A 21,295-nucleotide genomic window follows, 5' to 3' on the forward strand; every position below is an offset into this window, starting at 1 on the left:
AGATAAACTTGGAATACATTTTTGTATACATACAGAATGAGGATTGTTGATTTTGTCTTCTATGGCTGACATAGGAAGTGCATAAAGAAGGGACCTTTAACAGTACAATTCCAGATGTTACTACATATGTGAAAAAAGTTGTATTACTCCTTATATGGCTGCAGTGTGAGCGACTTGATTAATGTCTTCAAGTGATGTCCCCTCCCAGTTAGCATTTCTCCATTGAAAAGACGTTCAAAAAACAGCTACGGTCAACAGAGAAAGGACATTCAACATTGGTTCAAAGGTTAAGCTTTTTTCACACTGCTCTGTGGAGCAGCGGGGCCGTGGCTTCAGCCCTCTGGCTTCATGGCTATGCAGACTAAGCCGGCTCACATGTAATCCCTCTGTCATTATCTCATGGGGCGTAATAAAAAAATGCAGTTTATTGCAATGCAACAACTTGCTGTAGTAAAAAACAAAAGCGGAAGGTTAAACAAGTCTGGACGAGTGGGGAGATGCGGTTAACACAGGTTGTCTATTGTTCAGTGAGAATTTCTTCAGAGAGGTCAGATCTTAAGTTTCTGTCAACAACACTCGCTAACGTTAGCTTCAAAGGGCTAGAACTGCTGTCTGGCTCGGAAAGTACCGGTGTAATCATCCAGAATTTAAATTGCACATATTAAACTTATTTGTGAGTATCGGAGCGGCCCTGATGAGTCTGTGAGCAGTTCAGGAGGCTTGAGACTGGATCTGTCAACCCCTCACAGTACTAGATCATCTGCCAAGCAGCATGTTTTGAAGGGGCACTGCACTCGTTCTTTCAATGGCCAGTATGAATAGAAGGAACAATTACAGTAAGCAGTAACTGATTCAATGTACACCATACACATTTAACTCTCCTTGAAAAAATGACTTTAGTGTTTGGTTCATGAGCAGTTAACTGCCTGGTTACAGGTGAACCAGGCCTGTTAACAAGGGAAAACACAGTAGAAAAAACAAGTGTTGCAGTAAATATAAAACAGGTCAGTAAATAATGATATTCATTTACAGTGCTTCCAGACAACAAGAGAACACCTAATGGATTAAATAGTAATGTATTAAAATATGGTGAGGTGGTGCTTTCTCCTTTAGGTCACCAACTGATGGGTCATCTGATCACATCTTAAGGTCTAATGGGGGTCAAAGAGCTATAAAATGTATGTCTCATTCATTGCATGCAGTGTGATTTTGTTATTCTCAATGGCTATTCAGCCACCTGTGTTTCCAAGATATTCTGGTCTTTCATAGTTCGCACACAGCCCAAGGGTTCAGCCTTGGGTCAGTGTGCTGAGCTCCCATCATTAGGCTGATAGGCAGGCTGTGAAGGGATCTAATTGGTCGGTCAGTGAGTGTAAAATGTGTTGTATACACATGAACAGAAGACAGCCTCATAAACTGTACAGTGAAAAGGTTTGTCAGAGTGCAGAGCACCAGGACGGAGGAAACAAAGGCTGCAAGTGGCAGGACATTGAACAGAATGTGACCTGGGCATCACCACATACAGTGCAGATAATTATGTGCATTTATGCCATACGAATTCCTTCCAATGTATAGTAAGTGTATAGGGCTAAGTCATTAGTGCTTCAAGTACACACCACATACACAGATCCCACAAGGTGGCCAGCATGGTCTAATTGCCTTGGATTGGCTGTGGGCCGTGACAGTGCAGCAGTGAGGGGGCCTTGTTGTGAACAAGGGCACACTGAGGGTCAATTGTCCGGCCAGTGAATGGTCTCTCCGCTGGTACACAGTAATGAACAAGAAAGGGTCATTATTTTCCTGTCATGAACTCCCGTCCCCTCTTTAGACAGGCATGTAAATACGGCCAAACGTGAAGTTCACAGGGGAGTTCATAGGTAGGAGTTCAATCAAACCCAGATAGCAGTGGATGAGTTCTGAGCTTTCTCTTTCTAGATGGACAACAGGAATGTATACAGTTTTGCTTATAGTTTTATTTACACTTCAGTTTGCCAAAGAGTAACTCCAGGTTACAAAGCAGTCTTTCACTGCCTACTGTGCTGCAAAACCACAGCCAGCATCACTGATGATACATTTGATTAGGAATTGAGGATAAAGCTTCAATTCAATATCTTTTTGATAATATTTTTACATTTAGGATATTGGTCATGACATTTTTAATAGTCACAATTTATTTGGGATGATCATAATTACATTACTGATATCAGAAATTGTTTTAATTTAGGATATCTAAAAAAAATGGAATTACCACCTCGCAGCCGAATGTCTCCACCAACCAGTCAGGTTGCAGTTTACATCTATGCTGTGCATACTTATATATGTAGTGAAGCCCTTTGAGGACATAATAATAGGTATTAAGTGTATTTTTTACAGATGTATTTATCAGTGAAGGAGATGGAGGGAGGGAGAGAGAGACAAAGAGAGTGCACATAAAAAATAAACCACCCTTCACCTGTTGAGTGTAAGCTCTTCATGTCTGTGACATTTTCTAGGATATCTGCAATGGAAGTTCTCACTGTATTGACAGATATGACTCCAGTGAATAATCACTAGTGAGTAGCATGTTATTGCTACAGAGGGTACAGAGGATTGATAGTCACCTGAAGCTCAATAGCAGCAAAACAACAGTGTGGTGAATCACAATGCTGAAGCTATGCTATGGCCTTAAAATAATATTGTGATATATTTAGGCTATATCACAATACACAATATAGTTCTCAATATTTTGAAATCTACTCTAACGCACTTCATAAATGCTAGGACTGGGCAACAAAATCATCAATGTCATACTGTAGCTGTCACTGGCGGCAGGTGTAATTATGACTAGTAACACTTTGTAGATTGTAGATACCTGACATGGGACATTTTCCCTTTTCTATTGCAAACATCCAGAATGTTTCCTTTAGATATCATAAATATGAATATCTGAAATTAAAAGCCCAATACATATGAATGGCAAAAGTGATGCTGTTTGTCCTCGAAAGAATGACATGGATATCTGAAATGTTCTCTTTGACAATGATGAACTGACTACTCACACGGCATTGTGTCTGCTCTACCCTGTTTACATGGTACTGAAATGAAAAGAAAGACGTAACGCCAAGTGATGCAGGCAGTGTGTTCAGCCTGTAAGTCTTTGAAGGAACATAACACACTAGACTCTATGGGATGAAATGTCTGTTGAACCTCTGGCCACACCCATCTGGCTCGCCATGCCAGGAAGTGGCGACAACATGCTTCTTCCAAAACCTGTTCAGCAGCTATGTACTGTGGTGTTGTAGTACCACACTATATTATAGCTGGCTCAAGGGTCTGACACTGAGCTCACACCTAACTGAGATGTGGCTTGGCACTATAGTACTTCAGAACATCAAAGCTTCTCAAGGTGGGGAAAAGGATGTTGTCACCACTAGTTGACTGAGCAATTAGATGTGAAATTACTCTTAAGAATCTGGGAGCCTTTGGACCCTACTCCTGTACGTTGTGTTACAGTTACACATCAGTCGCATTGTGCTGAATGCTTTGGGAGATTGGTACCTTTTGGATTCCAGCTGCTCCTTCAGTTTGCTGTACATTTCTAGAACTGCAAAGGAAAAGAAAATGGGAAAGATGATCAGAAACATGGTTTGAGGTTGTTTCGTCAACATTTCCTTCAATCTGTTTTTAAGAAAACAGAAAGAAAAGGCCAAACCACAATATATTTCAGGTTACTTGTGGGCTTGATTTAAGTTGCAGACCTCCCCCTTGTGACTTGTTAAACCACACACACATCTGAGTTTGAGTTCTGTCTATCGGAGCATGCATAGACAGTGTTTACCAACCAATATTTTGTGAAGCTTTTACAAAAAAGCTGATAAACATGCTTAAAAAACATGATTATCATCAAATCAAGAAATGTTTGAACTTAACTTCCTCAGACAACTGGTCAAAAACACCAGAAGCACGAGTCTTCTTATTATGCACAGACACATGAAGGTGTGTCTTGTCTTTATATAAATCATAGCTCTGTAGTACCTCTGAAGAAACCCTTTAGAAGAAAGAACTATATATCAGCTTTCCTTAATATTTAAAGAATTACCAAAGCTTTTACCACAGCCAGCTAAATACTTGTGGATCTATTCATCTAGGAAACCAATTAACTATTAAATGAACTTATTCTCACCAAGCCAAGGTTTGAACCTGGTCATAATAAGTACATTAATATGGACTCCAGTGGCATCTTGAGGTCACTCAGGTGACTAACACTAACACGTCATTAACATTAGATCTTCAGTGACCATTGACACACAAGCAGCAGTGGCACCTGGTATGCAGAGCTGGAGCTTCTCCACAGTGGTGGCCATGTTCCTCTGCTGGATCCGACAGCGGATCACCTCCTCTGTCTGAGCTGTCACCTGAGGGAAGAAACACACAATGGAAGGAGACAATGAGTAAGAGGCCGTGCCTGTTCACTACTGGGTTAAAGAACGGTCATGTCTAAAGCAGAACTATCTTTGCAGTTAAACGAGCATGCATATGTCCTGACAGCATAATAAGAAGGACGTCTTTGTCTTCTGCACATTCATGCATACACGCATACATGCACTTACCTCCCTCCCAGCTTCTTGTAGTCTTCGATTAGTGTCAGTAACTTGACCCTGTAAAACAAACACAGGCATCAGTGTAACTGTACAGCTTCAGTATCTCTCTGCTCGTAATTACTACAAGGTTTATCATCATCAAAAAATCCTCTATCTCTCATTCCTCTGTTCCACTGAGTATTAAAAACACATCAGTGATTGAGGTGTGTAAACTCCGTTTTTACAAACACACAATTCGTTTTCTTTTTCTTTCGGCTGCTCTCTGTTGCCACAGCGGTTCATCTGTTTCCATCTCACTGGAAAACTGCCCAACCTGGCATGAAAATCTAGATCCCATAATTTTATTTGGCCTGGGCTTTTTACGCCTGACACCCTTCTTGATGCAAACCTCCCCATTTATCTTGGCTTGGAGCTGGCAATTTGGATAGCACTGGCTCGTGAATTCCCAGTGCCAAGGGAGCAAGCCTGGGTTCAGTGTCTTGCCTAAGGACAGCACCTGTGGACAGTTAAAACCACTAACACTGTTATCAGCAGAAAACCTGTTCTACTGCACTGCTGTTAGTGGGTGTTAGGGTATTTATTGTAAAGTGTGAAATGAGTATTACGTATTATTTAGGTTTCATTCCATGACATTCTGTTATACAATTTTTTTTACAAACTCAGCGTGTATATACAGGTTTTTTTTAACGCAGGTAAACCCACTCAAAATAGCAGATTGACTCCTTTCTATAGGTGATTGGTACACGTATTTGTCCCAAACCGCCTCAGACGTCACAGGTCAGTGCATGCCGTCAGACAACAAACACGTCTGAATGTCATATGGCCAGAGGATAAGTCAGTGGGCGAGATTATAACCCTGTGAACGGTGTGTCTGCGTCTACCACAGTTCTGTCAGTCAAACATGCCAACACATATTAGACGGTATCACACTGTCAATCTGTCAATCACCAGAACAAGGCAAGAAAAAAATCAAAAAATAAACACGAGTCCAACAATGATGTGAAAGCAAACAGGGCCAAAGATATTACTGAAGTAATTAGCATTTAAATTTTTAAAAAAGCCCTGCATATAAATTAGAGGTGTGAATCTTCACTGGTCTCACGATTAGATTACAATTCAGCTGTCAACACTTCCAATGCAAAACGATTCTCGATGCATCTCAGCGTATATGGCATCCTCAATGACCACGGAAGGAAGGAAGTCGAGCCATTTTGGCTTCATGCTGGGGCTCCGTCTCCATGGCTATGTCCAGGTTTTAATGTAACATCCTTGCTATTAACATTAGCTGTTGGTTAACCAAAATGTCCTCAGTTTGGAGATACTTTGGTCTAGAAATGGCGAAAAACAAGACAGCAATGTGTAATGTATGTAAAGCCAGTGTGCCGAGGGGTGGCGGTACGGTTGCGTCGTACAATACCAGCAGTTTAGTCAAGCACCTGCAGAAGTTTCACGTGAAAGAGTACCAGGACTTCATGCAAGCAAACAGCCAAACAGACACCAGCGGGTGGTAGACTCTCGCTGATGCTTTCCTGAGATGCAAAAAACTTCCAGCAGACAACCCAAAGGCTAAAGGGATTACACAGAAGTTGTTCATCTTCATTACACTCTATGACCAACCACTATCTGTCGTGGACATTATCACATTTCGCAGCCTGTTGGAGCACTTAGAGACCAGGTATAGTCTGCCATTCAGAAAATACATTTCACAGACTGCAACATCGATACAACCGAGTGTCATCGCAGTTAGTGGCGCTGTTAGAAGATGTTAAAGCCATGAGCTTGCCTGAAGGTTATTTCGATCATGTAGATATTTATTTCTCTACAGTTTTGCATTTCAAATATTTAATTTGAATGAAAACGTTACAGCTGTTGCTGCTACCTGTCTGTACGTGAAGCCTAACATAAATATATTCCTTTGGAATACAATTAAATTCAATACCTTGGTCAATATTTTTTGCTCTTCTAATAAGAAGTGCTGTGTGGTTTAATTTAGCCTTGTGATGTAACCTTCAACACAATACCAACGATAATAATTATAATATCAAAATATAAAGAGCTCTTGTATCGGAATCTGTATCGGTATCGGCCGTTGTGTAACGGAATCGGATGGGAACTGAAAAACTGTGGATCGGCCCATGTCTAGTCATGTTTCTATTGATGGTGATCCAAGCTGGAGCAGATAAACGTGACAACTGCAGAGTGATTTGACCTGGGTATGAATGCCAGTTGTACCCATTCACACTGAAGACAAGATCCAGATGTTTGGTTGTTGGTGTGTGTTTTGTTCAGTGTCAAAGAGGTATTAGGGAGCACTTAATTTTTTCACGCCTTTTAAATTTCACATGTTCAATACTTTTTTAGAATGTATGAATACCTTGGTATTGGTTCACCCACAATTGCTGTCACATGTCTCTCTGTCCCTACTCTCTCTGTCTGCTCCCCCTTTTCATGCCCTCTCTTTTCCCTCTCTACTTCCCTCGCCGCAGCTGCTCAGCCTTGTAATCAGCTCATTGTCCATGAAGGGGCAAGGACAAAAGCAGGCAAATTCAGATTAACCAGGCAGCGGGGACCTGAACCCATCATCAGTGCACTGGGCCTTTCATGTGGTTTAATGGCTTGTGACAGGCTCTTTCTCACAGATTCAGTGACAAACTTCTCGATTCTGGATGGGGATTTTTGAACTCTCGGCTCTTGTCACACGGCTGAGAGCCATGACCCAATTGACCAGTCGGCTTTTTGATGACAATCCTTTCAACAGTGAAGCTTCCAAACAAGGGGGTACGACTACATAATCACAGCCTCTCCATTCAGCCCAAGCACCACAGCCAGAGTGCTGAAGAGCAAAGAGACAAGTACCAATTCTAGAAACCTAACTAAGATGGTTATCTGAAACAACATAATGCTGCACTGGTCAGCTAGCAGCTGTACAGCCTATGACACTTCTATTATGAGACAGTGTCTGTTTAGATTAACTACCTTGTTAGATTACAGATCTAGAAGTTCTAATTCAAACAGTTAGCACCAGTCAGGACACTGGATATTAGGCTTTACACGATCAGGATTTTTGGGGCCGATCACCAATCACCGATCAATGAGTTTGAATAAACCGATCACTAATCACTGATCACCAATCCAATCACATGAGGGGGCAATATGTGTATTTAAATAACTTGTTAATTTACTGTATATGCTTATGTACTGTTTACTGAGTACCAACAAAAGTATTCTCAAGCATTTTTGCCAATGTTTAACAATCTTTGCCATGCCCCAACCTGACAGAGATGCAAGGGTAAAACATCAATGACCTCTAGAGGGCATTCAAGGACTGGCCAGACATAAGTTCAAAGTTCAGTCAGGTCAACCAAAATAACTTAAGACAGAAATAATGGGCGCAACAACTTACTACGTGGATCAAAGTATGCCAGCAAATGTTGAAATGTGGGGTGCCACCCCTTGCCTTCCCCTTGCCTTCTCACTGTCACGGCTATACGGACGGGTACTGTCTGAAGTAGCTTGCTTTAGCATCCGTTTCGGTGTTTCTTTTTCTTTTTCCACGCTCAGTTTCTTGAATCCAGGTGCCTGATAAATTTGTCATATTGGGGCATTTTGCAGATGCTCCCCCACAGCTAATGATTCAAGATTCAAAAAACGTTATTGTCCGTCACATCGTGCAAGGCTCACAACTAGCTGTCGGGTTTGGGCAGGTGTGTCGGTGGTGTGGAGCTTCTTCGGAGTGGGTGGGACAGGTGGGACACAGGCCGTCTGCAATCTATGCAATGGGAGCATCTGCGGGGAGTTTCAGCACGAAAATGACGTCATTGATAAGATCGGGGAATTAAGATTTTACAGCCGATCTCACAAATTGCATAAAATGCAAAATATCGGCCAATCCGATCAGCGGATATCTTACTGGATATAAAACAAAAACGTTTCTCTTCTTAACCGAACATTCACTGACTTTGGAAGTGAAATGTCTTCATTTCACTTTGTCATATTTGATTCTTCTGGATTTCAGCTGGATAACGGAGCATCCTCACAGATACTGTCGTGTTGGCTCTATTGGGGCCTAAAGTGCAAACAGGGTTTGTAAACTCAGGAGATGAACAAATGTTTCAAAAGCCATGGAGCCTTTTGAGGATGTCCAGTTCAATCATGATACTATCACCAGTAACCAATGAACCTGTTTACCTGTAGAATGTTTCCAAACATTCCGCAACTTTCTTAGTCTTTTGTTGACCCCATCTCAACTTTTATTTCACATTTTCACATCAGACCGGATGTGAAGCATCCATACTTAATTTGGCTCTCTTAACAATCTAGTTGGTAGCTGGTTGGAGTCCATGGCCACTATATTTTAAGATTTAGCAGCCAATATGGTTTGCAGACCAAACTCTCTTGCTGGTCCTCTTTACAGTGATCTTTCTTACCATCAGTTTCTCTGCATCGGCGCGGACTTTGAGGAGCTCTGTGATGGCGTCCACAAAGCCCTGGTGGTGGAAATTGCACATCTTCTCAATCTCACGGTCATGATTCCTTATCCGGGCATCCAGCTTTTCCATGAAGCGCTTGTGGGCATTGGGCTGGTCATCATAAATAGACCTGAGAGAGACAAACATGGGACAGAAGAAGAGTGGGTAAGGCAGGAAGGGAAAGATGGACAAATACAAAACTGTCTGAATCATTGTTTGAATGAAAATGATGAACCCTAATGAAGGTTCCTCCTTTCTCCAACCACTCTCTCACACAGTATACAAATCGCACGGACAGAAGAATCAGCAGCTGCTCTGGGAGCAGCGTTTCTCCTCCTCCTCTGGCAGGAGTGACAGTGAATTACTTTGGAGTAAGTATCTGTGTATCGGTGAAGTCAGTGCATTTTAAGAGAAGCATTCTGTGACATGACTGTGAATAATCACATCAAGTCAATAATCATGGTCGATAATGAACAGGTAGGCACAGGCAGGCATACTTAATTAATTAATTAATTAATAACCTCTTCTCTGGAATCATGAGAAAGTTTCAGCAGCAGACAACACTGTTGGTGTGAAACCTGTAACCACAGGAACTCACTGTCACTCCTGCTAACATGCACTGTGGTGCAGAGGAGAGGTAGAGCTGCCTGAAGAGCTGCTGACTCTTGTCTGTCTGTGCATCGTCAGTCTCCTTCTGCCGTTACAAAATTGTTTCACTGCCAGAGAAAATGAACATGTGGTGTGAGATTGTGTGAGTCTCACAGTCGAGGCATTGAGAGTTGGTCATGTTTTGCTGGGGGAACTATCCTTTGGTTGGTGTTTGTGCGTGTGTGTGTACATATGTGTGTGTATGTGTGTGTGTGTGTGTGTGTGTGTGTGTGTGTGTACCATCATCAGTAGTTAACTGAAGGCAGAACCAAACAGCTTTTGCCCACTGCCTAAAGGACGGATATGTCATGTAGTAAAAATACAGTCCTGTGCTGACAGTGGATGCACACCCTATACATAGATGTATTTACAGCTCTCCGTGAAGCAATCATCAATACTGAGCAACATGTTAGCTTTGCCAACAACTCAAATTCAATACAATAACATTGATTTTTCAGTTTCAATTGAGCAGGGTTTTTTTTTTTTGGTGGCGGGGGAACGATCTTCTACAAGCAAAAGTCTCTTCAGTATTTTGATAGGGTGTGACTTTGCTGTATTTTTGCTACATCAGTGCACTGTAAGATTGGCAGGGCAGCTCTCTCAGCCTACAGACACAACAAACACAGAGACATGCTTTGATGATAATGTGCTAAAAAGCCTGTTTAAACTTCACTAGAGTCGATGTAAACTTCTAGTCGATGTAAACTTTACTAGAGTTAGTAGACAATGCTTTGTGACACAAGTTTTTTGCATGTGTGGGCTGAAACATGAGCATACTTTCCATACAACTAGCGAGAGTGCATCACATACAGGTGGAGGAGTGCACAGACTGCCGAGCTTGTAGTCCATCTGTCGTTTCCCTGTCCATGTGTGTTACAGAGTTAACTACGCAAACGTTGGTTAATGATTAAAGATGTAACCATTAGCCTTCTGACTGTTAAACTATAAACATGGATGTGTTCATAAATTCAGTCAGAAAGGATTGTTGAGAAATTCACATTTCCAGTTTCAGACTGCTCAACCTCTATGCACACGAATAACTGACGCAAACTGAAGGCAGCAGTCAGAAGGATGATCCTGTTGATTTTGTCAGATTGCATTTATGTATAAAAAATAAGGATTTTCTCACCACAGAACAGAAGCCTGGTAATGCCTGCTGGTTAACATGCACTGGGCCACAATTAAATTAATATTTCATATTTGTTTTGTTGTCTGACAGCAAAAAAATATAAAAATAAGAAAAATATGTAATGAGAAAAACTATATGGTGAATTCTGCAAAAATATAACACAATAAAGGTGACCATAGAGGGCAGCGTCCAGCCCTGCGAGAGGTGAGTGCTGCAGAGTCATGTTTGTGATGTTTGCCGTCTTACAGCTGCTATGTGAAAAACCCATTTTTGTATATGACAGCACAATGGTGATGCACTGCAGACAGATTTATGTTTGTTTTGTAATGTTCATGAACTGAGGTGGGCCACATAGATACGGGTGTTGAAAAGATGCAGCTTTATATTGTAGAGCATTGTCTATATAGAAGATGCATCAAGAATCATTATGCATTCAAGCTGCTGAGGGGGGAATCGTAATCAGATCGAAGCGTGACGCCAGTGAAGAGTCACACTTCTACTGGTTACACTCAGCTGTACCAGAGATGTCCTCCTTCAACGAACTGACACATGATGAAGACCTCTCCAAGGGCCAAGTCATTTCCAATACAATCATTGCTTAGTGGCGCTGTGTCTGACCTGTCACACTGATGTTCACCATGATTTATTATACAGTATGTGATGTGTGCACACTGAACAACAGCACTGCAAAAACACTGAGAACCAACTGTGCTCGTGGGGAGGCCTGGGTGGACAGTTGTTTGCACATTATTGTAAAGAACCCTGCTATGATTCACTATGGGTCATCCAACAACCACACACACACACACACACACACACACACACACACACACACACACACACACACACACACACACACACACACACACACACACACACACACACACACACACACACACACACACACACACACTCTTCTCTCTGTCCTATCCTGGCCTGGCTTCAACAGGCACAGATGGCTGTGTGTGTGTTTGTGTAGGAGAGGGAGAAAGAGAGATAGACAGAGAGGAGAGAGAGAGAGAGAGAGAGAGGGAGAGACAGAGAGAGAGAGGGAGAGGGAGAAAGAGAGAGAGAGAAAAAGAGAGAGAGAGACGGAGGGAGAGGGGGAGAGAGATTAAATGTGACTATAACAGTTGTGAGTCACTGTATGTTTGTGAGTGTCTGTAGACTGTACAGAGGGTATTGTGTATAGCAGACATGTTATGTATACAGTTGTTAATATCAATGTTAGTGAGCATTTCTCCTTTCACCCATCCACCTGACAGGTGTGGCACATCAATATCTTCAATGTGTTTCCACGAGGGGGGCTTTAAAAACATCTGTTGACAGGATCAATTCATGCAGAAAGAAATGTTCGTACGATCAGAGTGCTTCAAGCCCGACATATCACCTCCTCTCAGAGTTTATAATGTCTATCTATTCATTCATTCATTCATCTACCAAAATCCATTTACACTGAAATAATTCTAAACATAGAAAATGTTGGCATGTGCTGTTTATTTTCAATTATCACACAGCATGTAATTAGATTCACTGTTTAAATCGCTCAGCAGCCCTAATTGTAACACTTCGCTTACTGTAAGTTGTAAAAATAAAAAAGTAGCAAAGACCTGAGCTATTTCCAAAACCTGTGAGACTAATGAATAGTCGCTTTAACCTGTTTTTTTCTTTTTGTCCTCTCTCTTGCTATGTACTCATTTATTTCAACAGTTCCCTGCATTCTTCTTACACCTGATGTTTCTTTGTTTTAATATGCTAAATCTAGTTTTGATACAATGTTACTACCTCTTGTGTTTACATGGGCAGTATGTCACATTCATCTGGTACATCAAGCAGGAAGCAGGCACATAATGTGAGATCAGGTCAAACTCGGAGACTAAAATCAAATGATGCACTTTGTTCAAAACAGAAAGGTTGAAGCCTTTAAGTGTGTCTACCTGCAACTACTATACATATGACTTAAAAAAAAAAAAAAACACCAGATGAAAAGCAAGTTTCAAACTGGTTAACCTGTCCAAATGCTGTTTATATATATATATATATATATATATATATATATATATATATATACACAAGACATGAGAAAAACAACTAGTCAACAACATAGCTGAGCATGGCTTTAGAACTGCAGTATACCAACAACAGATTCACACAGCCAGGGTTTTATATGTCACAAACCTAAGGAACCTTGCATATCAATAAAACATTGCATAAATCATGAAGCAAAGTTGTAGAGTTACATCTAAGCCACTTTAAAGCCACGCAGAGATTCTAATTGTAATTGTGATGAATAAAGAAGAGCTTTTAGGGGTTTAATTGATGCCAGGAGAGGAACTTTAAAGCAGACAGTGAAAATTTTACAAAAAAAAGGTACATTGACAAACAAGCCTTCATAGACACAACTAAAGTTACAACGGTTCATTCTACAGCCATAAAACAAGCTAGGCTTGTATTGTAGGTGGTATTAGGAAATGATGAATGAGGTTCCAGACCCACAAATCCTATATGGCCTCATCTCTGCTGGAGTAACTGCTCCATCTAGTGACAACGTAGTGAAATGCAACCTTCATAATTTCATAAAATTCAATTCAATTTATCTTTATTTATATGGACAGGGTCATTTTGTGATATCTGACCATCTCTGACATCATATTTATAAATGACCTGAAAACTTTGGGAAACACTGACATTTTTATGCAAAAATCCATGTTGATTTCAGAACACCACTTTTCCTAGTGACCGTTTCATTTAACGCCACTTTTCTTCTTTGTTTTTATCTATAAAAAAAAACAGGGCTGAACTCCGTTCCCTTCATGTCTTTTCAACTACAAACCGACCAAAACAGACAGGCTGGAAAGAGATGGTGAGATAACATAAATTGATAACATTCATTTAAATTCAGAGTTGTGTCAGTCTTATCTTTATCTGTCTGAACATTTGTATATTTGCCTGTGTCTTTATCCACCTGCCAAAGATATATGTGTCGGTGGGAGTCTCGTTCAGGCTAAATTCTTCTCATGATATTTTATCTAGAAGCTCATAGCTGATAAGTATTCCAGGGAATCTAGGAAGATACAGGTGCAGGGGTTTCCTGGACTGCTTATTTGCATACAAATTAATTTCAACAAGGATGTTACTTTCTAACTCTGACATGTAAATGTAGAGTCCAGGTTTAAAAATACTGAACTTCCACTTCATGGTCAGCTGGGAACACTGGTAGTTTAGCTATATAAAGGGGTAGTTGGTGGGTCGATTATTAGATTTCTGCCTTTTGTGTTGATAAAACTCCTCTGACACAACGTCATGTTGAGTTCTTTCAATAACTCAGACGACTACTGCGAGTACATTTTATGACTTAAATTAAACTGTACTCAACAGCATTTAGCAGTAGGCTAACTCAACCAACATGTTGGAGCTGTACTAGCCTGTCACGGTGACTGAGACTATGAACCAGGAATGCAAACACATGCATGGTTATAAAAGATAGAGCTACATCTATACTCATCATACTATTATCATATAACCATGTCAAGAAGGCCTGTGCTATATGCTTAAATAAATAGGAAATATTATTAAAAATACTCAGGTCAGTAAGAGACAGACATTGTATTGTCAGGATTTTATCTCTTAATCTTGTACTCTTATTTATCAATGCTCTTCCAGGTGGTTCATTTCTTTCTAAGGCTATCCAGCCCCTCTACTGGTGGTACTTGACAATAATCCCTTGACATCTGTTAGTTCTGTTCAAAAATTCTCTTTTTGTCACACAGTTATTAAATCGCAATGTCACCTAATTTTCTTATTTAATTTTGTTGATATATCAATATTTTTTTACCAATTGTCTCCATATTTGGACCGCCCATTTTGCTGTTTAACCGTATACTGCGCCAAACTCCTCAAAGCCCATTGTTCTGACAAACACTAATCATACAGCCAAAAACCCTGCCATCAGACTCTCACTCTGTGGAGCGACACAGTGGCCAACAGTTGGAGACATTTTGTTAAACAAATCAGATGTTGCCTCACCTAATCACATGCCGATCCTTATTTGTTTGAAGTCGGCTCAAGTACCAGAGGACAAGTTGAAGGTAATATATCTGATCCAAGAGATAACAATGACATTTTCTGTTTTAAGTTCCCAGAGTCCAAAGTTTGTTTTGTTTCAGAGCTGTAAGGGAAAGGGCTTTCTCACAATTCCTGTTTCTTTTATGGCTGCAAAGAATTTATACCTTCATTATTGATCAATCTGTAATGTATTACAGAATGTTCAAAATAAATGAAATACTAATTAAATACATTTGCAGTCAAGAAAAAGAAAACAACTAGTTATAAATGTATTCAATTCATGACACAGAGAAGAGCGGAAAATGGAAAGCTGGCTAATGTTTGGTGTTCTTGATAAATGACTGACTGATTACCATAAACCTCAAGGAGTTGAAGTGAAGAGCTCAGCCTGATGTAATGAATGGCACAGTACCGCACACTGGACACATGCACGCCCATGCAGCACAGTGATCATCAGCCTCTATGCTGCCATAGAGGTTTCTTCTTCCTGTTATTAATAATTGAGAGCAGGTGGTTGCTGAAGCAAATACATCTCTGTCTTCCTGCTTCCTGCCAAAGCAGGAAGCTTACTTTGGCCGGCCTGCAGCGGCCTCTGGGTTAACACTATGCTTTTTCATCCTACCTTTGTAATATGTTTTACACCATTTGAAAATGAAAGAATAACAACCACACAGTAATTTTCACATCGTCACTAAATTTGACTATAGATTCAATTAATGTTTTGGTGTTTTTTTCAAACTGCAAATACTAGTTTGCAAAGTCTGAAAACAGTCCACAGTGTTGTCGTAGGTATGGTGCCAACAGCTCACACAGATAGGCAAATAAAAGAGTTGTGACATTCTTACAGTTTCAACCGAATTGGTCCGTTATTGCCGCAGTTCCGCAAAATGTGTGGTCAGGGAATGTCCCACATGTCGTACTCTACACTACACACTGCTTTAAAGTAATAAACATTTGGTCATAGTAGGGCTGCCTCTTTGTAGACAGAGCAACACAGGGCAAAAGCATGGCAGGCTATAACTTTAACAAACTTGACTCAACTACTAAACTAACTGCAACAGGAATAGAAAAGCGCTGTTCGCTGCTCTGATGCCTTCAGCTCCAGGACTGAATGTTAGCAAAGTAAGCTAGAATGCTTTTGTACAAGCTGCTGGAGAAACCTCCTCTGCTGCCATCTGCTGTGGCTCACAGTGTTGTCAGCAGCCAATCAGGAGAGATGCTCTGAGGTGGGCTAGGATTTTATACTGTGCATAAGTGTATTAAGACCACAACGACTATGACTGTGTGCAGGTATGATGTTTTTATACATCACAGATGTTGATCAAATGCATTCAAATGTCAGTCTTCTGGCTAAAATGTGAAAGTGACTGTAATCTATAGTATTCAAAGTCCAGTGTTACCCACACATAGACTTTGCGTGGGACACCCAGATATATTAACAGCTGTATATTTGGCAACACATTTAAGCATTTTACTTTCATTTTTTTATCTCACCGATACAATTGGTGGGATATTGAACTGAATTGATGGATGTTCTCTGGTACCACATCCCTTCTATAAATGTACTGATTGTGATGCGACCTCTCCCATTTAATGTGGGCTTACTTATGTCATTGTTAAGTACAAGCTTGTAAGTGCACCTGGTTGTTGCAATATTATTCAGTACCACGTTCGATAGTTTTGATAAGTTACATAATTCACAACAAGCCTCCTCCACACGTGGCTCACCTGCTGCATTGAAAAACAGAATCTGGGCTGAAAACATCCAAAACGCGAGGTATGATTTTAGGAAACATGCTGGTTATGGAAAAGGTCAACAGAGCAAACACATACTGGGAGAAAAACACAGGAAGGCAAGCAACCCAGTGTGTGTGCATTGGACAATAAAGCAACACTATGAAGGCAAACTTTTAAAGCAATTCTCAAAGATTGATTATTTATCAGTCTCATCTCAGGTTGTCAAATATAAACACCACTACAGGCCATTCTGTGGGAAACACTGGACAGTGTGCAAATATGTTACGTCACAGACGTTGATCAAAGGCAACAGGATGTAATCTAAGGTATTCAAAGTCACTTTGTTTTTAGTTTAACAAGGCCAGATACCTCAAAGAAAGCCAGAGTAAGTTGATTCTGCTTCTTGAAACAGGCCACATGTATGTCAATAACAATAATAATGTTTATGATGACACAGGCCTCCTCATTAGTGATTTGGAAGATTGAATATCAATGACAGTTGCCTGAGAAACTAGGAAAAGTCAGATAGTCAGTAAGTCATTCCACACACCCCAAGAGACAATAGTATCAGGCAGAACAACTTTATGACTTCATCTCTTTATGACTTCCTCCTTTCGTCAAGTCATTTATTAGTCCACATCCAGAGGAGGGTATATGTAAATGCCCGGCTAGTATGAGCAAACACATTCACCTGCATTTAGTAAAGAAGAAGAGAAGTGGACACCACGTCATTACAGCAGGTAACTTGTTAGGGTGGCTGGTTTGAAGAACTGTCCAGTCTGAGTCCACATAATGTCTCCAGTCATGACTGTAGGGGTCCAGAGCACCTGCCTCAGAACATGGCATTACCATACAATAATCAATTTTTCTTTTAACATAGGATCTATTCACTGACAGTATGAGGATGAACCCGTTAATCCTAACAACAGCAGACAACTAGCTGTTGATTCACATTTCGAGGATACGTGAAATCAGCAAACTTGCCGATTTGTGATGTCAGCACAGCTGTGACTGACATTTAAAGAAATGACTAACACTGTGTCTGACCTATCTGACTGTTCTGCATATACTATGCAATGTGTTGCTTTGATAGCATCTTTGGTATCTACTCAACAATGACAGCTCAGACTACCTTTTTCTTTAGTCTGTGGACCAACAAGTAAATTAGGCCTCCGTCATCTGGAGCATGATGCAGTGGTTTTCCACTCAGACGTCAGTGTAAACAAACATTATGACCGCTTTAACAGAATGAATAATTTAAACAGAGTTCATGCTTCAGTTAGTACTGACTAACACACTAATAGTGTCTCTCTGCGCTCACATTTTGAAAAAAGAGTTTAGGACTGTTGAGGAGGAACCAACAGAGGCAAAGGGCATGACTGTCATTTTTCAACAGCTAACCTGCAGCATCTAGGTCAGCTGTGTTGATAACACCATATATGATTCACTGAAACTGAAACGAACAGAGACATAACTAACGTCACCCTCAGGGCACACATTCATTAGTTTCCCCAGGTATGTTGGAGACAACCACAGCCTGCAGGCACGTCTGAGAGACAGGTGTGTGAGAGAGATGGAGGCATTCAGCTGAGGGGAAGTGGTTCTAGACACGAGCCTGTCAAACTAACGTCAATCATTATGGCCTCTGAAGCAAGCCAGCTAACTACCAATCATAATCAATGCAGTGTGCTACAGACCGTTAGCATGAGCGATCAACATCCCCTTCCACCGCTATCAGGCTCTTTGGCGACCTTAAGACGACACCAGGTGGTCAAGGTGACGTAACAAAGCCCGGTGTAACGGACTGTCAGCAGCAATCATTTTCACATTTCTGCTGAACAGCGAGCTGAAACTGTTAGCACCGTTAGCTGACATTAGCTGCATAATGATGAGAAGATGTCCCACAGCCACACCCACACATGATGTTTACATGATGACAGGTCAGCAGCCGTCCATCAACACACAGCAGCTGGAAATACTACATGGACACAGTTTGACTGTAGCTGCATTTAACTGATGGACCAGCGGTCAGTGTTGGCCTGTTAGCTAACAAGCCAGCTAGGCTCATGCTTCATTTCAACCCCATGTAGCCTGTTGGCTAAAATTGCTAATGTTAGCCTACCGGTGGCTAGGGTAGCTGAGCTAGCTCTTGAACAAAAGGTCTGATAAAGCAGCAGATGCGACCAAACACACAGACATTATTTTTGGCGAGGGCTCGCTAAGAAGCTATAAAACCTTACCGGAGAGTGGGACCGACACAGGCCGTGTCGGTGCTCTCAATCTCCTGCAAAATCCGCTCGTGCTCCGTTACACACTCCAGGGTTTCATTCTCCGCCATGATTGTTGTGTGTTGGCTGACTGCAGCTACAGCGGAGGGACTACATGTCAGTGTGAGCTCCGGCCTGTGGGGGACGCATCACAGCTGCAATGACTTCAGAGTCAGCACTCTGTTTCCTCACATCCTCTGCGTTACAGTAACGGTCGTTGCATCCGCTGATCCTCTGCGTTACAGTAACGGTCGTTACATCCGCAAAGCTTTACCTCAACACAGCGGGGGGCCGACATGGAGAACACATTCATGGACCTATCGTTGGCTGTTGTGTCCATTGTAGGATTTAGATAATCCGAACAATATAATTCAAGTGTGTAATGAAATAATGAGAAAGACTGCCTGAATTGATATTTGATGATATTATTGATCATTACTCTATTTTTATATTTAAGTATTTAAAGCAATTCTGATTAATATACTAATCCCAGTTAATATTACATTAATGTTATTGAATTAGGTCTGATAGGCTACTTGATAAATAATATTAATAATATTATATTTTCACATTAAACAAAAAGCACTTTAAAACTGATGCTGTCGTATCTTTGATTGATTGTTTTTCTCTTGAGGAGAATATTATAATCACACATGGTCACCTGTAAATCAAAATATAGATTTAGAGACTAATTTCACCCAAAAGTATCAGAAGAGGAAAGTGGTTTATCTTTCAGCCATGACTGTCTGCTTTTCACATAAGGCTGCACGTGGGCCCAGCAGTCTGAAGCAGTCACTTGGTTGAAGCCTGACTGAATACCTGGGGCACCTGAATACCTGGGGCACCTGCTGCCGCTCATAAATCCAGTTTCTTTGGATGTTTAAAGTGTTTATAAGAGTGCAATATGCTAAAAGTGCCATTACATCTTTGGTATTTTAAGCAAATATACATATGTTTTGTTTTGTTTTTGGCATCTCTTGGTGTGCATATTGTAAGTTTAAATTGTGGAATGTACCTTTAAGACATGCTGTGTTGCTAAGTTACATAGATAGATAGATAGATAGATAGATAGATATACTGAGGTATCGAGGAGTAAAGGTAAGTGGAACATGAGGTGCAAGAGGATAAGGTGCAGTTTTAATGACAGTAATAATAATTTAAAGCACAAAAATTATTTGCGTGTTGTGGAGTGTGTGTGTTATAATGGGGAACAATTTCACTAGACGCCTAGTGACATTGTTCCGCCTCATTCATCCTTGATGTTAGTTGAGCGGCACTGTCACCATGAACGATTACCTGTAACTGTGCTCCTGTTTCTCATCTGCCTCTCAGCTCAACAGTAATGCAGGGTTCATGGTACTACTGCTGTGATCATGTATGATGAGGTAGTAGCCATACAGCCGGGTTTTGTAAAGTTGATGTGTGGTTAATAAACAACGAGTATTGTGGAAAACCCAGACATGTGTGGTTGTGCACTTTTGGCTAACTTTCCCGTCTCCAACACTCTCATAAAATCCATTAATCAAGAGGCACGGACCCAAACCGTTACAATATCAATCAGCATTTTAAATCACTCAGTATGCGAGTCAGGTTAATGAGTCCACCATCAGCTTTGGTCGGATGAAAGTAAAAGTGTATGACCTGCGAATGAGACTCTGTCTTTTCAAGAATCCCTGACACCCAAGTCATGAACACAGCAAAATACACTTCTAGTTGGTCATAAGTGAGGATTGAGTTATTTAGTGTGAGTCAGTGATTGTTTATGATGAACATCCTGCCTAGTATACCTTTAAAAAACATTGCATGAGTTTACCTTAAGGTGGTTCCCAGCGGCAGGTCCACAGATTCTAACTCTGCAAAAATATTCCCAAAGGCCTTCTCTTCTTCTCTGTTCTCCTCTTCACTCTGACTGGGAGGGTCGGGTAAAGCAGCGTGCACCCTGTCACTGGCCATTTCTCTCCTCAGTATTATGGTACGAAGACTAAAAATCACTATATGTGAAAGAGACGGAAACCAAGAACTGGGTGTGTGTGCATGAGTGTGTCTGTGTGGTGAACTCCAGGGCCCCTGCTATGGTCAGCAGAAAGAGCCAGCAACAGGAAAATGAGACCTTGTGATTCACTGAACTTTGAAGCCAACAAAACAAGCTGCTCCCTGTGTATCCATTTATTTCACCCACTGTAGACTCAGAAGAAACACCATGAAGAGTCCTGCCTGTCAGCCACATTCAGTCAGCTGTAGAACTGGAGCTTTGATGTTGATTTATAGTTCAAAACAATGAATGAATCAATGAATGAATCAATGACAACCAAGAGAGTTAGAATGCAGCATGTGCTAAAGTTCTTACTGTCAAAAAGAGGTAATATGAATGATATTTAAACCTCTGGAACAGAGAACATG

At 40.9% G+C, this 21,295-nt stretch overlaps 1 protein-coding gene across 4 annotated transcripts in view; it reads right to left on the reverse strand.

Annotated features, from left to right (window-relative positions):
• exoc6 (exocyst complex component 6) overlaps positions 1 to 19,178 on the reverse strand; it is a 49,409-nt gene extending 30,231 nt beyond the window's left edge. For all 4 annotated transcript variants that reach the window (XM_084341640.1, XM_084341639.1, XM_084341638.1 and 1 more), the window contains exons 1-5: positions 18,869 to 19,178; positions 9,008 to 9,179; positions 4,590 to 4,637; positions 4,304 to 4,394; positions 3,538 to 3,583 (exon numbers count right to left, since the gene is read on the reverse strand). In XM_084341640.1, coding sequence (XP_084197766.1) covers positions 3,538 to 3,583; positions 4,304 to 4,394; positions 4,590 to 4,637; positions 9,008 to 9,179; positions 18,869 to 18,966 — 455 coding nt within the window. In that variant the 5' untranslated portion in view covers positions 18,967 to 19,178. The remainder of the gene's footprint in view (positions 1 to 3,537; positions 3,584 to 4,303; positions 4,395 to 4,589; positions 4,638 to 9,007; positions 9,180 to 18,868) is intronic.
• Between the last annotated feature and the right edge of the window lie 2,117 nt (positions 19,179 to 21,295).

The sequence above is a fragment of the Pagrus pagrus genome, assembly GCF_965226575.1.
Source record: "Pagrus pagrus genome assembly, chromosome: 21".
Taxonomy (NCBI): domain Eukaryota; kingdom Metazoa; phylum Chordata; class Actinopteri; order Spariformes; family Sparidae; genus Pagrus; species Pagrus pagrus.